Raw genomic sequence first — 16,977 nt, 5'->3', positions numbered from 1 at the left:
AATGTTTTCACTTTCTTTCACATTGTAGAAGTCCCACATTACCTGCAGGTTTCGTCAGATATTGTTCAGAAGCCTCACTGGGTAAGCTTCTTCCAAGGCTGTTTACGGCCATCACTCTGAAGGAGTAGTTCACGTACGGTGACAACTTCAGCTGGGCTGTAGTTTGTTCTCCAGAAACTTCAGTTTGGTGGTGCCACACTCCTGCCTCATGCATTGCATCTTCATATTCAATGATAAATTCTGGCCACAACACAAACACACCAGTGAACCCAAGATGGTAAATTCAATCAAACCAAAGGGATGGCTGCTAGGAAAACTAACAGGATAATCTGATAAGATTAGCCAAGGATAAATTGTTTGACTTAAAAAGAAATCCCCATTTGAATGTTTTTGTTTCAGAGTTCTATCAATATCATAATAATTAAGCAGTGATATCTGGTATTTTCTTTAGCAGGCTGTTTTGTTATTTAAACCTGTTTATATGAGCTCCACACATTCCTAAGGAGGTATACATAAGAAAAGATGGTCATTTTTTTTCATAAGTTATATGTGGTGAGACACTATTTTTCACTAACAGATTTGCAATGGAAATTTCGATACACTTTGTTACCTATGGCACAGGAAATTGAGTTTTCTCAAACTTGTGGGAGGGGTAAAGAAGTACAACTTCAATAGAGATCAATTTAGGTCATTTAACAATATTTAACTTAAATAGCCTTTAGCAATTTTTCGTGAATGAATGTTCTTGTGCATCTGCTCAAAGATGCATGAAAAAGAAAATGATGCATGTTGTTGCAACTGAAATAACATAATTGTAAACAATCCAAAGATTCATCAACGAAACCCTGATTCAGTCAATTGTGAATTATGATGCAGCCATACAAAGGAATACTCTGCAGGTGTAAAAATATGAATGGTCTGCTCCTGACTAACCAAGAAGGTGTGATTTCTAAAATATACTATCAAATGAAATAAGCTATTTTTTAAGCTGGACACTACATGTGAAAAAAGTAAAAATATACATATATACACATATACACTTGAATTACACTTATTATATTTTAGAGCTTATAAAGTGAACATATTCTGATGTTGCCAGAACTGATGACAATGAAGGGAGGAAGATAAACTTTCTATATATATTCTCCTGCATCTACTAATATTTTGTTATCCACATTTAACTCTTACAAAAGTAGGCATTTAAACAGTCATTAATTAATTGCCCAGTATGTGGTATGTATCAAGATAGGAAAAACAGACAAAAGATGAACTAGAAATATTCTATATATTTTGGTGCTCCAAAACTAAATAATAGAGTTTGCCTTTTATCCTGCATTAGTTTACTGGTAATCAACAATCTCATAAATGAATGAGCTTCACATTTATATTTGCAACGCCCCCCCCCCCTTTCCCAAACTGCTTATATTGGTAGTTAACTGGCTACTCGCAATTTTATTTGCTTTTTTATTACGCACTGCAATCTGGATAGGACCAAAATTGATCCAGATCATCCTCCTCAGCTGACAGTAGCAACCCAGAGCCAAACCCTGGTGTCCTTCTTGGCCCTTTCTTTCCTCCCTCCCTTCCCTCAGTCTTCTTAATAGTCCTTTAGGCTCTATTTTAAAAGATATACTCAAAATCTGGCTGAAGGATAGCACAGCAGTAGGGCATTTGCCTTGCGCACAGCTGGCTCAGCCCAGCCTGGCTCGATTCCTTCACCCCTCTCGGAGAGCCTGGCAAGCTACCGAGAGTATCTCGCCTGCAAGCTACCCGGGATGTATTCAATATGCCAAACACAGTAACAACAAGTCTCATGATGGAAATGTTACTGGGCCCACTCAAGCAAATCGATGAACAACTCGGGGACAGTGCTACAGTGCAGTGCTATTCAAAATCTTATCATTTTCCAGCACTCCCATCTCTCTCAGCCTATTCCAACTCACCATGATCTATCATGTTAATCAAATTAACTCTTAACTCACAAGTTCCCAAACCTTCTCATTTCAGGGTATATTTAGTGTCTTGATATTTTTTCCTCTATGGGTCACTTAAACCAAAAGAAGTATCCCACAGTGTACATGGAGCACATGAGTTAGAGTCACACACCTTCTAAGTATTCACACTTAATAGTTTAAGAATGATTGAGCATTCCCTATGCTCTCAAACCTTGTAAAGACATTAGCTGTCACCTTCCTCATTTCCTGTTTCAAAACATGGTGCTTGATTTTTTTATCTCGGTAAAGTCCTTTTTGAGTGCCACACCTAGTAGTGCTCAGGGCTTACTCCTGACTGTATGCTCAGGAGTAATGCCTTATTTCTGGCATTGCTGGGGGACCATCTGGGGTCCCAGGGATCCAACTGTTCTGCTATCTCTTTGGCGTCCCCACACAGTCTCGATAGAGATGACACATCACAATATGATAGGACGTGGGGAAGTTTTAAATGGCCTCAAGCTTACATCTCACAAGTCCTGTTTTTAAAATATAAAAAATTTAAAACGAAACCCTTTAAAGATAGGCTGAGACACTGCAATGAGTTTTTTTAGTTTCATGAGGTCCTTCAATTAAGTTTGCTCTCCATGGTTATATCTGATCTCCCGACTTCCCTCTTGTTTAGAGACCATTTTCAACAGAAAAAGTGATTCATGTATCGCTCCTCTGCTTCAGTCTCTCTGCTGATTTCCCAACCCTCATGGCCTTCAGGGCCCTGCCCAGCTCACACACTCACCAGCTCTTTTATCTCTTTCACCTTCTCACCCTTACTGGAACTTATTCATTTTACACAAGTCACACAGGCTGCCTAATAAATATATCCTTGTCTTAGGACCTTTTGCTTTATTTTTGTTGTTGTTCTGGAAAATTCTTCCTTCAGGTAAATTGCACTGTACATTCACTTGTGTCTTTTTATTTTGTTTTTGGGCCACAGCCAGCAGAAGTTCTTGGGCCTTATTTCTGGCTCTATGTGTTCAGGGTTCACTCCTAACAATTTTTGGGGGACCACATGCAGTGCTTGGGGTCAAAACAATGATAGCTCTGTGCAAAGCAAGCACCTAAATCTCTGTACTATGTCTCTGGCCTTTCTCCTTATATCTTCATGGATGTAATAGAATATTATCTTCTTACTGGGGCCTTTCCTAACCACTCTATTCATAATTACACACCAATACCTGTATTTCTAATATCTTTCTCCTTTTGTCTCCTACATGACCTAAACACACACACATGTGCACATACAGAATCATATGGTATAGATATATTTGTGCTGGAGTCCTCTAGGAAGCTGATGTAAAGACAGAATGAAATGTTCAAGAGATTTACTTGGGGAAAAAACCAAGAAAGATAAACAGGAGAAAAGGCAGGAGTTGGTGGGAAAGACCTACAGACCTCAACATAGGTCACACATCTGTGAAATGGGTGGAGCAAGGAAGGAAGGATGTGGAGGAAAAATCCTGTACCAAAACACAGTTCTGAGACTGTTGCAAGCAGGTCAGCAAGGATCTCCAGAGTAAACACATCATCATAATACGATGGAGCAGAAGCAGTAGATATAGCTGAGCATGAGGCCCCTGGCTATACTGAGTCACTGGACAAGCTCAGGAAGAAAGTGCTTTCAGGGGTATATGGCTGTGCATCTGTCAGGGAAGGGCAGCAGGTTGATTTAGCTTTCACATTGCAGGTTCTCTTGAAGGGAGATCAGAGTAATGTATACACAGTATATAATGTGATGACATTATTCATAATAATATAATATAGTCTCCAAATTTTACCTTGGGCACATTCTCAATTAAAGTATAAGTTTGATATGGGCAGAGGTTTATGACTGGGTTAGCAACACTCAGTACATAACTGTCAATGAGACAACTTTTGAATGGGTAACGAATAAATGAACTGAAAGTCCTTGTACCTGGATATTACTTTTAACATGTTTCAAGAGTCCCTAAGCACCCAAACAAACTAAATCACACTCATGAATTAAATTATCTGGAAGACTCAGCAGTAATGAGTGAGTTTTCTCATCAAGGACACTGAAAACTCAATCAAGAAAGGACCACCACCAACAGCACAGAATAGGAGTGAGGTTTTATGGGGCTGGAGTGATAGTACAGTGGGAGAATCACCAGGAGGGATCCCGAAGTGAAGAACCAGGAGTAAGCCCTGAGCAGCACTGGGTGTGGCCACAAAACAAGCAAGCAAGAAAAAAAATGAGTTTTTTAATTAATTTTCAAAAAAATTTGTTTTACCAGCATGTGCAAGAAATCTACACAAGCATCATTTCAGAATAATCCCAGGTAGTCATCAGAAAGCAAGTTCATTGTCCTGAAGTAAATGCCTAAGGTAAGTGCCAGACTTGTGACCTGATTTTGTCTGGGATCCGAAGTATTTTTCTGTTTTAAAACTTCCAAGCATATCTACTGTCTAATTTTTATTAAATTCTTGCAGTGTCCATAAGCAGGTCTCTTCCCTGACTTTTCCCTAGGTTTATGTCACGGAGGTGAGGAACAGGCCTGCACAGCAGGTGTAGGGCTATGGTGGGTTTGTTTGTCAGTGTCGCCATTTATGCCACAGGCAACCTTGGCAGCTCTGCTGACTCCGGTCAATTCTTGGTCAATCATCCTGGTGTGTTCACACTATAACTAAAGGGGTGTGATCCCCAGCAAGCCCCATGATCAGGAAATGTGACCTCCTGGTGGACATGTGTGTGCATGTCACAGTAAAACCCAGAGAACACTAGACAGAGAACGGCCCAAGAGCACGTGTGTGAGATCCTAGGAGGCACGTGTATAAGCAGTGCAGAGAAAGGCAGGAAACTCTTGGAGAGCACCACAGTTAAGTGTGTGAGTATTGCAACCTGTTGTGCAACCCCCCGTGGGCTCAAATAAATGTGAGCACACCACCATCAGGCATATGCATAATCCTGGGTCACCAGAGCAGCAGCGACAATGGCAGAAGGTGGGGGGGAAGTAAACAAAAATACTTTTTCTAAAGGTGAGGAGTAGGCACACTGTTGAACATAGCATGGCATCAGGGGCCAAGGTGAAGAAAAAGACCTGGGATGGGAATGTTAATGTGAAATGAGAGTGCATTTGCCTAATTAATCACTGTCCTCCCGTTGTTCATCAATTTGCTCGAGCGGGCCCAGTAACGTCTCCATTGGAGACTTTGTAGTTACTGTGTTTGGCATATCGAATACGTCACGGGGAGCTTGCCAGGCTCTGCCGTGAGGGCGAGATACTCTCGGTAGCTTGCCGGGCTCTTGGAGAGGGGCGGAGGAATCGAACTCGGGTTGGCCATGTTGGCTGTGTGCAAGGCAAACGCCCTACCGCTGTGCTATCGCTCCAGCCCTGCCTAATTATATTCTTTAGAAATTACTTAGTATCCTGGACCAGATGCTACAACCAGGAATTACTTAGCTACAAAAGAGAAGAGAAGCACAAATACTTTTGTGTTAGCAGTAATGAAGCTGAGACTGTGAACTAATATCTCAGAAAGGAATTTCAACTGCATATCAGAAAGCACTTCAAAATGGCATGAAACTTGTTAGTCAGAAAGCAAACGATGCCACATACTTGTAATCGGGCTATTGTTGTCATCGCCTGGGGTCCATGATAGCTGAACACTTTTGTCCAGTTGATCTGTCAATTCTAAATCAAAGGGAGGATTTGGGACATCTGTGGACCAAACACATACATTGTAGTTAGCCACCGTTCTTAGAAGTCTCCTTTACTTTTCACAAAGGGAGATAGTAAAGACACAGCATGCTTAATGGTCGATGAGCATGCAACAGAAATGAAATGGATGCAACTGAGTTGCTGGGTACACACCCGGGATAATAACCCATCGATGAGTTCTTTTGCTTCTTTTTTTTTAAGAGAACTATGTTTAGAACCTAAACTTGTGAAATAGGCATGGATGGTTCCCCAGCACACTCAGTATTTTCTCATAGACATGAATGAGCACAATAGAAAAAATAACACGGGAGCTTAATTTTTAACAACTGGAAAACAGAATAAGCAACTGCTGAAAAACAAAGACAAATAAACATACCGTTTAAAGAGGACACAAAGGCGCTTTCTGAAACATGCTAACTTAAAGATCTGGGTGCTCCTGAGCAACATTTTTTCAATTTTTGTTCACTATTGTTTGGAGCTTTACCAGGGTGCCAGGACCCAGAGGTGCTCCAGAGGCTAAGTGGTGCCAGGGGTAGAACATGGGGTCCTACTCATGCCAGGCAGAAACTCCAGCCATTGGATTGATCTTTCTTGAAGAATGTATTTTTTAAGGGAATTCTAAAATCAATTCTATCTTTGTAGCTCTCAGTATGCCTGTCTTATGCACAAGCTCTGTACAATCAAGGCACCTGTGGAGTTACAATCATGTGGAGGGTACAGACATCTGTAAGGACAGAGGTATTCCAGAAGCACACTAGCCTCTTCTAGTAGTGTTTCTAAGACCTTTTCTCCAGGTCTTTTCCTAACCTTGTTCATGGGAGTACTTGGTTCTTGAAGAACTAGACATCATAGGAAAGCACCACCAAGGCCAGGAGCCCTTCTCTCCTTTCAGTAAAGAAGCAGCAAATACTTACAAAGAACAGGGCTTCTACCACATGGTTTATGATATTCTTTTTTGTCTTCGTTGCTTTTGTCCTACCTGCTTTACTATCTCTCTCTGGCCCCAATTTATGACATTCTGTAAATTCCAACTGAGACTAAACCACAAAGTAATTTTATATTTATGTACTGAAGAAACATGACGTTTCCTTAACCAAAGAGAAAACTACATAAATTACTTTTGAATCAGGAATTTATGATTTTCTGATTCAGAAAAAAATCACATGACCCAGAAGCTTCCTCCTTTTGGTCTTTTATCAGTGATTTATCTTTGTTAACTCACAGTTTTCTCTGATACATGTATCAAAATGTTCTAAATAGTCATATTTGCCTAGGGTAATTTCTTGAAAATGGAATACTAAAACAGCATTGATTTTTTCAAAACAACTTTTCATAGATTGAAATAAAAAATAATTTGTGAATGATATTTGAATGAAGAAATAATTTATTCATTCTGTGAAATATGGAGATGACTTTTGAAAAGTCAGCATTATACTACTTTACAAAGAAATGATATCAAAGAGGTCCTACAATTAAGCGAATGACTTTATAATAATGCATGGAATATTTAGATATAAGTGAAAAATGTATTTGGTGAGCAGGTCCAGGATAGTAATGAACAAAAGATTTATAGCAGTAAGTGGGAACACAACAGGAAATTTGGAATAGCCCTTTTCTTTAAAGAAACACAATAATAGAAACAAGTCTGAAAGCATGAAATTATTTGACAGAAAATAGAGAAAGAAGACTCATATTAGTTTACCGTAAATGGGAGCTGGAGTTGGAGTAGGAGCTAGAAAGGACATTAATATAAAGTATTTTAATTAAAATTAGTAATGAAAGATAAAGATAGCACAAGGACACAAGACTGAACAAGATTTAAATTATAAAACTAAGCTTTACGATTTTCTATAAGACATGGCATCGATTAAACATGCGGTAATATTTTAGGGGGAACTTTCAACTTTTAATAAGATTATTGTCCAGCTATCTTATAACAATATCATAAATCTGCACAAATTCCATTTTGGTCCAGTATTCCTATACAGTGTTTATTTACAGTGAAATGATCACCTCAATGCCATCCTCCAAGGAAGAAAAGCCTGGACATCTAATTCACTTCTAAAACTGTAAAATTATAAAATCTTAACAAGCAAACATTTATTATAGACAACTATTGACAATAATGTTTTCACCTTAAAATAGGACAGTCTTTCTTTTTTTCAGGGGGAGGGGTTGAACCAAGCCAGCTATGTTCAGGGAACACTTTTGGCAGTTCTTGGGGGACAGTAAGTGGTGCCAGGGATTGAAATTGGATCAGCTGCATGCAAGGGCAAGTGCCTTACCCCTCTACTAACCCTCCATCCGCAGGAAGACAGTACAGTATTTCTACTGTATACATTCTAGACTTACCGACAACACTAAGCACGGCACTGGCAGAGACCATGTCCAGTGAAGTGTTGGCCACACACATGTAGGTCCCACTATCATCATCACTTACATCAGCAATCACCAAAAGGTCCTTTTCAACTGTGAACCTGTGGATACAAGTTCAGAGCAGCTTAAATGGACAATATCTGGCCAAACTCTGTAACTACTTTGCTGTCATGAAAGAAACAGAATTTGATGAAAGAGAAATTAGGAAAGGCGGGTAATACATTAGAGCTAAAGTCCTACACTGCCACTTTAATAATGATAAAAGTTTGAAAGTGATTAGAATGAATTAGAATCTTAGGTTTTTGTATCAATTCATTTAGCCTGGGCCCAACAACAACCTTTGGAGTTTTAGAAATTTTCTTAAAAATCAGAGATTTCCCCAGGTGAAGAGGTGGCGCCTTCAGATGCTCTTTATAGAGAACTCTGTTAAGGCCTTTGCTGCTAAGGAATATTCAAAACCCACCGATCCAGCCCAATTTGTAACACTGTGTGTATTCTATTTTTTTTTAAATTTATTTATTTATTGAACCGCTGTGGGAAAAATTACAGAGCTTTCAAGTTTAGGTCTCAGTCATGCAAATATCAATGTGTGTATTCTAAATGAAGATTTTCTCTAGTGCAAAACTTTGTGTTATCTTGCCTCCTGTGAATAAAGTCTTAGAGCAGAGAGTAAATGCAAACAATAGCTAGCTTTATCAGAAGAAACAGATCAGCAATCACCACAATGAATTTTCTAGTCCTGACTTGGTGCACGAAAAATTTCTCAGTTAATCTATGTGAATAGAATTCATGTATGGAATTAAGGAGGTTGCACAAATCTCCATCTTCACGGGGAATTTCCAAGTTAAAACACTAGCCAATTTAATATGCAGTCATTTCTTCACAGCTCCTTCTCATCTTTTTCAGAGTCCATAATTAAAACTGGCCAGCTAAAGCCATAGAACTATCTGGAATTATCTGAAGTTATAGAATTCTCCTCTGCAGACAGAGGAGAAAAGTCATAAAGTTGTTGTGGGGAGTTAGCTAGAAGTAACATGGATTGTGTTCAGGCATCTTTGCCAAGAAAACACAGAAATTATTTCCACCTCCATATGGCTATTTCTTTAAAGGGGAGTGATGCTTGTTCCCATCTTGTAACAACTAAAATTTACCCCATCAATTCTGAACTTTGTCAAATAGAGCACCTTTCCCAGAAAATGGTTTGATTTTTTTGCCACTGCAAGTTGCAGCATGCTTAAGCTCTTTAAAATGCTTTCCTATTTTATTTTTCCTTCCGCTTCTTCTGGCATTATGTAAAATCAAATAACAACTCCCCACTGAAATAGAAACCAGTGTCTTTAAAATATGGACAAGGATTCAGATGCACTCTGGTGATAGAAGAGACTGTATCACTGCACTGTAGCACTGTCCTGTTATTCATCGATTTGCACGAGCGGGCACCAGTAACATCTCCATTGTGAGACTTGTTACTGTTTTTGACATATCGAACATGCCACAGGGATCTTGCCAGGCTCTGCCATTTGGGTGGGATACTCTCAGTAGCTTGCTGGGCTCTCTGAGAGGGGTGGAGGAATTGAACCCAGGTTGGCCGTGTGCAAGGCAAACACCCTACCCACTGTGCTATCACTCCAGCCCACAGAAGAGATTGTATCTCAGCATATTTGTAGAATGGTGAATACATTTGTTGCGGTTTCACTGCACAAAATGGAAGACAGTGAAAGATGTCCAAGTCTTGAAAGGTTTTTTCCCCATTCTGAATTTCACAGGAGATCAACGAAGTTGTACAGCATTCTTAGGACTTTATTTCAATAACTCAATGAATGTTGAGGTCTGCACATTTTACAGTAAGGGAGAAAATGTGTACATATTTTGGAGAGAGTAGACTTGAGAAACTGAAAAAACTTCAAAATTTTTTACAATCACCATTAAGTCACTATATAAGGAAGCTTCATTTCAAGGGCTGCTTAAAACATTGACACCAGCCTGGCACATTGACACTTGTCTGCGATTTAATTAACCCAAGTTGCGGTCTCAAATCAACCTGTTAAAGAGAGAACTAAGACAAAGGAAAGAAATGATCTTCAAATACCTTCCATCACTGGGCAGCTCACTGCTGTCCTTCAGCCATGTGACTGTGGGGATTAAGGTGTGGTCATGTTTCACTTTGCATTCAAAGGACACCATGCTCCCCCTCTGCACAACTGCATATTCAGGCTGTTTAATGATTCTTGTTGGATCTGAAATTTAAAATTAGTGTTACCCGTTGCTAGCTGAAGAATTTGTTCCAAGTTACATAACATTTTTCAAAGTTTTTTTTTTTTTTATCATTTTTGTCCTACCTTTGATTTCTAAGTGAACTTCGTTCTTTGCCATTCCTAGTTTATTTCGTGCAACACATGTATATGTTCCTGTGCTGTCCTTTTGGGCCACAGGAATTTCCAAGGTTCCATTTGCATGTAAAATGTACATATCTTCATGAAGGGCACTACCTTTAGTTCCTTTAAACCTTCATTAGAGAAATGATCACAATGAGAAAAAAAAAGTCACAAATTGAACTCAAATATAACATACCGACTTCAATGTCTGTATAACCATGATCTGATTTTTATCATTTAAGTTCATATTTGGAATTGGCATAAGCATACTAAATGCTTACAATATGCTCATGTTAAAGATGATATTAAAACTGGATAATTCAATGTTAAGTGTGCTTGAAAAGTTAGGTTGACAAATACAAAATATTTAAATTGCAATTTCATGATGAGGCATTTAATAAATGAAATATGATAGTTCTCTAAATGAGCAATAAATCTAGAAAATTGAAGGCTACCCTTTTTTACATTGTGCACTTTACTGTGATTTATTTGTAACTTGATCTGCAGTATGTAATCCTAAAGAGATTTTTATTTCAAAGCTACAAGGGGGTTGTGCTTCTGAAAGCAGGACTGGAAAGATATTCAGGGAAAGAATGAAACAAAAGCATTATGTGCATGTGGTCAACTTGGATTTGATCTCTGGCATCCCATATGGTACCCCAAGCATCTCCATGAGAGTTCCCTGAGTGTGGAGTCAATATTAATCCCTGAGTGTGGCCCCCAAAATAAAACAAGGCAAGAGAGGATTGTGTGGAAAGTATATGCACAGCCAGCTTTTGCCTAGTGTCAGAAGACAGGGGAAGTGAGGATGGATGAGAACGTCTTCAGTCAAGTCAGCCTAGAGTAAGTGCTCATCTGTGAACCTCCACTAAGAAACATCTACATAAGCACTGTTGTCTCTTGTCGATGTTTAAGGGGATGCCCCAGGAGACTGCCCTTTATTTCTAAACCTATCTTCAATTTCACTTCAGTAGAAGGAACTCTGCACAACCCCAATACCTGCCAGATGATCAATAAATGATTGTTCTAAGTCTCTTTAACTCAATCTTTCTGAGCTTCTGCCTAGTCAGGCCTGTCTCTCCTGGCTCAGGCTGAAGTGAAAAACCAGAAAGGTAAATAGTACAAGAGAAGGGATGATGTAAAGTGGAGGTACAAAGTATATCGGTGGGCTTACTTAGATTGCAGTTAGGAAAGCTGAGTGGGAAAGATATTAAACCTGGGAAGAACAACAGCTGTGACTTTACTGGACTTCACTCCCAGTTCAAATGGTAAGTTAATATAAAAAATATCCCAAATCAGTCCTTCCAAACACCATTTACTAAGACCAGGAAATGTCCAGGGCATTACAACAATATTTAATTTTTCAAAAACATACATGTATTTCTGAGGTCAACAAAGTGTATTGCTAAGTGGAATAGTTATTAATGCTTAATATGAAAATACTGGGCATATGGCAAGTAGCTAACTGATAATTAATGTTTTGTTTTGCCTTTTTACCTATTTCTGTTTGTTTGGGGGCCACACCCAGTAGTGGTCAGGAATTACTCCTGACAGTTCTCAGGGGTCTAGATACAGTGTCACAGATCAAACTGGGGCGTGGCTGTATACATGGCAAGGGCCTTAATCCCTGTCTCGCCTCTCTGGCTCCTCCTATCTGTTTTTGACTAAAATCAAAGATACTGAGAAACCTAAAAGCTATAGCAAATGTGAATATTAAAGACAAAAGGAGTTATTTACTTACCATTCAATTGTGGGTAGTGGAGACCCAAAGAAGGCACAATCCAATAAAGCAGGCCTGTTTGCAATGACCTGATAGAGTGTGTTTGCAGATGTAAGGATTCGTGGTGGCTCGGCTAAAAGCATTTTTGAAAGATGAAGAAAAAATTAGAAAAAAAAACATTTAGGGCTGCTATATGGTCACTATATTTTGCTTTAAAATCATGATAGTTTGGTAAAGCACAACCAATAGGTTTCTCTTTTGTTCTCCATCATGTGTGACACTTCACTTGTGCCCTGCATCTTACTCAAGGACTTTAATAAATCATCAATTTATCTGTGTTTCTATACTCTGAGTTTCACGTAGGCAGGGAAAGAACTTTTCATTGGTTTTTCTCCAGAACCGTGCTCAGCATCTTGCCCAAAAGAAATGGTCAAGCACATTTTTCTTGAACAAGTGATTTATAATAACCCCAACTCCATAACAATGGAGATGGGTGATGTGTGTGGTAAGGGGCACTCAGCTGGTCGGAAATAGCAGCATTCTAAGGACTGAAATCCAGACCGAAAGTGTGCTTCCTAAACATCCACCAATAACCCGACTGTTTTCTTCATGGAATTTATCTATCTTTCTTTTAAGCATAAAGGAAAAGCACCAACCACTGGTTGGCTTTCTGACTATAATTGTGTTTAGAAGGAAATCTACTAGACTTTATGAGTTGAAATGTAATTCCCTGTCCCCCTAAAACAATTGTCAGATGTTTTTTCAAAAAAAATTAGCATTTTTCGTACCTCTAATCAATGTCTGCAGAAACCAATAATTTTAGAATGTGTGATAGTTTCCCAAACATATCATTATAAATTAATAAGTGTACATTTGCAACTTGAATGAAGACCAAACATTATCAACAATTTACTTAGGAATCAGAATGATAAGAAATTATAACTCAGCTTCTCCATTTCTAAGGTGGAACAAGAGTAACATTCAGTTACTGAGAGCCAAACAATGCTATTTCCTTTTGAGAGGTTTGAGGAGTAATCTATTTGCTTATAACTACAGATGAGGAATTTGCCATTAAAAAATATTACATCGCTATAACATTGAGACCTGAATATAATACAATCTGAGTCAAAGTGCATACATTATCCATTTTTATATATCCCTTATAAATCCTACTCATTCACATAAGAGATGTTCAGTATGTTTTAGCTAAAAATTAAGTGGGGGGAGAAAGCATTCATTTACTATGCTTTTAATAAGGGGAAAACTTACCTAGCACATTCACAAATGCATTTGCCAGTAAATATCCATATTCATTAGAGGCATTACACTGATATACTGCACTTGAACTTTCTTGAACATTTGAAAAAATAATTGTATCACCTTCTATTTTTCTGCTTGGATCACCCGGGGCAACTGTTAGGGGAGAAATAAAGGGTTTGTATTTATTTCTCTTGATTAAAAGATGTACATTAAACTTAAAAAGCTTGAGTCTACAGTATAGTAACGAGAACAGAAACGTAGAATGTTCTAGATATTTGCAACGTGAAGACTAACAATTCAGGCAGATTTTAAAAATTTTCTTCCTTCAAATCTAGTTATCACTAGTCAGCATGGATACATATTCAATATTCAATTAGCCTAAAAATCATTGATTCTGTAAGACAGAATATAGTCTTGTGAAATAAACAAAAAATAAAACCACAAGTTCAGTGAAAACAAATTTAGGAAAACATTGCTTTGTTTGCAAAGAAACTGCTTATTTGTGAAGAACCAAGTTAATTATCAAGAGCAGATAGGCAAAGCTAATAAAAAATTTAAGAAGCTTCTTTCTTATTGAACCGTGTCTTTGAAGAGTCATTTATTGAAGTAGATATGTCCATGTAGGGCTAATAAACAAATATGAAAATATTATTTTTCTGCTTTGGAAATTTCTGAGACCAAAGTAAAAATCAATTCTGTATAATTTCTTTATAGTTAGTGTTTTAAGCTAAATATCATAAGCACTTAAAAAATGTTAGGAAAAGGATTGAGCCTCACCAAAATGGAATGGAATAGTTGGGTATAATATATGAGAATTTAGTTTAGGATACACTCAGGTATCTGGAACTGCTGTTCTGTTGGCAATAAATTTCTTTTTTGTGAATACTAAACTTATGGGGTGACCTTACATTGCTTCTTTTTGGAAGGGGAGAGGGGGTGGTAGGTTGGGGAGGAACATCCTAGTAGATCCTGTGGTATTAGAACATTGTATGTATGAAACTGTATCAATAACAGTATAGTAAATAAAAGTAAAGATACTGAGGTATCTGTCTCAGCATGCTTTTCAAAATCAAAACTAAATTATCAGCATTCTTTCCCTTAAATTTCTCTTGCAACTCAAGTCTTTGTTTTAATTTTTTTTTATTTTATAAGGTACTTCACAATATTTGATTACATTTAATGTTAAAACATCAATCCCACCACCATTACATCTTTCCACCACCAAATTTTGGGTGTTTCTTTCCCAAGCCCCAATCCCTGTCCTTAAACACAACCAAAATAATATATTTTGTATTGTCTGTTGGGCTGGAGTAATAGCACAGTGGGTAGGGCGTTTGCCTTGCATGTGGCTAACCCAGGTTTGATTCCTCTATCCTTCTTGGCGAGCCCTGCAAGCTACCAAGAGTATCCCATCTGCACGGCAGAGCCTGGCAAGATCCCTGTGGCGTATTCAATATGCCAAAAAGAGTAACAAGTCTCATAATGGAGACGTTACTGGTGCCCACTCAAGAAAATCGATGAACAACGAGAGGACAGTGCTTCAGCGCAGTGCAGTATTGTCTGTTATGAAAAACCGCTGAAAATGCTACAAAAAAGTATCCATGTAGGAAACAATGTGATGATTGTTCTATTTTGTTAGGGGCCATTAAAACATTCTTTAGGATACCACTAACATGTTGTTAAAGGTTGAGTAATGTGAGCTTTTGTATACACATATCTGAAAATGTGTATATATGCATATATATATATATATATATATTTCCCTCTATAATTGGTTGCCTACTATTTGAACCCCATCAAATATGGTGTGGTACTTGTGGAGAATGAGTAGGGAGTGTCGTATGATGTGTTGAGCGGCCACAAATGTGGCCATGCAGTCCAGGAATACGTTCATTTGTATGTGAGGCTCAGCCGGAATGTGTGGGGAGCGGCCTTGAGCCTGGAGGTGGTTGGGTTCTGGAGATTTTCGGCTGCCAGAGCTGGGTCCCTTAGGGTGGGAAGGGCTCTCACCCACCCCTGTCTGGTGTGCCCAGGCAAGTCGAGTCTTTTAAGTAGTCTTTGCTTTCTTTCTAAGCACTATTTTCTTTCTTTCTTTCTTTCTTTCTTTCTTTCTTTCTTTCTTTCTTTCTTTTGCATTTCTGTCTCTTTATCTGGTATTATTGAGCACAAGGTATGTTGAGACCCAATGAATTCTATGTCTCCTGAAATAACTACTTGGGGCAGTTTCTTTCTTTTTTTTCTATGATTGACTGTTCTCAAGTTTATTTTTCTTTTCTTTACTAATGCTAGGAAATGAAGGTGCATCTAAGACATGTATTACTTCATTCTTCACTGCTTTGTTATTATTTTACAATATCAGAGGGTTGATTTATTTTTGGTCTGTTAACTCACTCTAATAAGAATAAATTAAGCTGTAGTTACATATTCTTCTTTTACTATTTATATTCTAAGTATTATGCTTAGTTATTCATCATTAGCTTTATATTGTTGCTGGAACAAGTTACTACAGATTTAGTATTAGATTTTTGTTTATTTGTTTTTGGGGTCTCACCTGGTGATGCTCAGAGGTTACTCCTGGTTTTTCACTCAGGAATTACTCCTGGTGGTGCTGGGGGGACTATATGGGATTCCGGGAATCAAACCCAGGTTGGCCACACGCAAGACTCTACCTACTGTTCTTTCACTTCAGCCCAGCCAATTAATTTTTTCCACTTTATTGAAGCATCACATTAAGTTTGTCATGATGCTTTGTTACAGGCATTCAATAATCCAACACCAATCCCACCATCACTGTCATCTTCCTTCCACCATTGTTCCCAAATAGCCTTCAAGCCTGCACTGATGGCAGCCTACAATAATTTATTTTCTATTGCTTATTACTACCAAATGGATTAAAAATACTTCAGTAAAAGAAAATTTGTGAAAATTCTATCTCACCCTGGGGACATTACGTGCTTGTGAAGATTTACTAAGCTGTTGTTACTAGTTATAAGTTGTTGTTACTAGTTAAGCCTTCTGTGTTAGTGATTTTGCTAATTAAGCTTAGTTTGGCTTCTATGTTACACTCCCATACTGTGTTGTGTGCTCTTACTGGGATGTTAGTATTGTATAGTTTGGAGATGTCATTCCAGAAAATCTTGAATATTTAACTGGGTAGTGAGTTTATATGGCAGAAATGGTGGAGGGAAAACCTACCCAACTTAAAGGTGCTTAAACCACAAATTGAGTAGTCTCTGAGTACTGCCAGGCGTTCTTCTCTAAAAGTCCCTCCCCCCCAATTTACAATTATATAATTCTACATATGGCTGTATCACACTCTGATGACATCTACTTTTTTTTTTTAAATTAAAGGCCCTCCCGTTGATCGTCGATTTGCTTGAGCGGGCCCAGTAACGTCTCCATTGGAGACTTTGTTGTTACTGTGTCTGGCATATCGAATACTCTCGGTAGCTTGCCGGGCTCTCCGAGAGGGGCGGAGGAATCGAACTCGGGTCGGCCATGTTGGCCGCTTGTAAGGCGAACGCCCTACCCGCATTAATTTATGAAATCATCTTCGACATTCTAGTGATAGTGGCATG

The 16,977-nt window shown here is 38.4% G+C and overlaps 1 protein-coding gene across 32 annotated transcripts in view; it reads right to left on the bottom strand.

Annotated features, from left to right (window-relative positions):
- NRCAM (neuronal cell adhesion molecule) overlaps positions 1–16,977 on the bottom strand; it is a 317,718-nt gene that overhangs the window by 37,913 nt on the left and 262,828 nt on the right. For 24 of the 32 annotated variants that reach the window (XR_008793047.1, XM_056118664.1, XM_056118672.1 and 21 more), the window contains 8 exons: positions 13,409–13,552; positions 12,161–12,272; positions 10,384–10,550; positions 10,134–10,281; positions 8,021–8,145; positions 7,371–7,400; positions 5,567–5,668; positions 43–240 (listed from right to left, as the gene is read on the bottom strand). Coding sequence is in view for 31 of the 32 variants with exons in the window: in XM_056118664.1 (XP_055974639.1) it covers positions 43–240; positions 5,567–5,668; positions 7,371–7,400; positions 8,021–8,145; positions 10,134–10,281; positions 10,384–10,550; positions 12,161–12,272; positions 13,409–13,552 (1,026 nt within the window). In the remaining variant the exon portion in view is untranslated. The remainder of the gene's footprint in view (positions 1–42; positions 241–5,566; positions 5,669–7,370; positions 7,401–8,020; positions 8,146–10,133; positions 10,282–10,383; positions 10,551–12,160; positions 12,273–13,408; positions 13,553–16,977) is intronic. The other 8 variants (XM_056118674.1, XM_056118678.1, XM_056118667.1 and 5 more) reach the window with 1 other exon arrangement.

This window comes from Sorex fumeus, unplaced genomic scaffold, assembly GCF_029834395.1.
Source record: "Sorex fumeus unplaced genomic scaffold, SorFum_2.1 ptg000037l, whole genome shotgun sequence".
Taxonomy (NCBI): Eukaryota; Metazoa; Chordata; class Mammalia; order Eulipotyphla; family Soricidae; genus Sorex; species Sorex fumeus.
The sequence above is the reverse complement of the archived record's forward strand: the minus strand, read 5'-3'. Positions and strand labels throughout refer to the sequence as shown.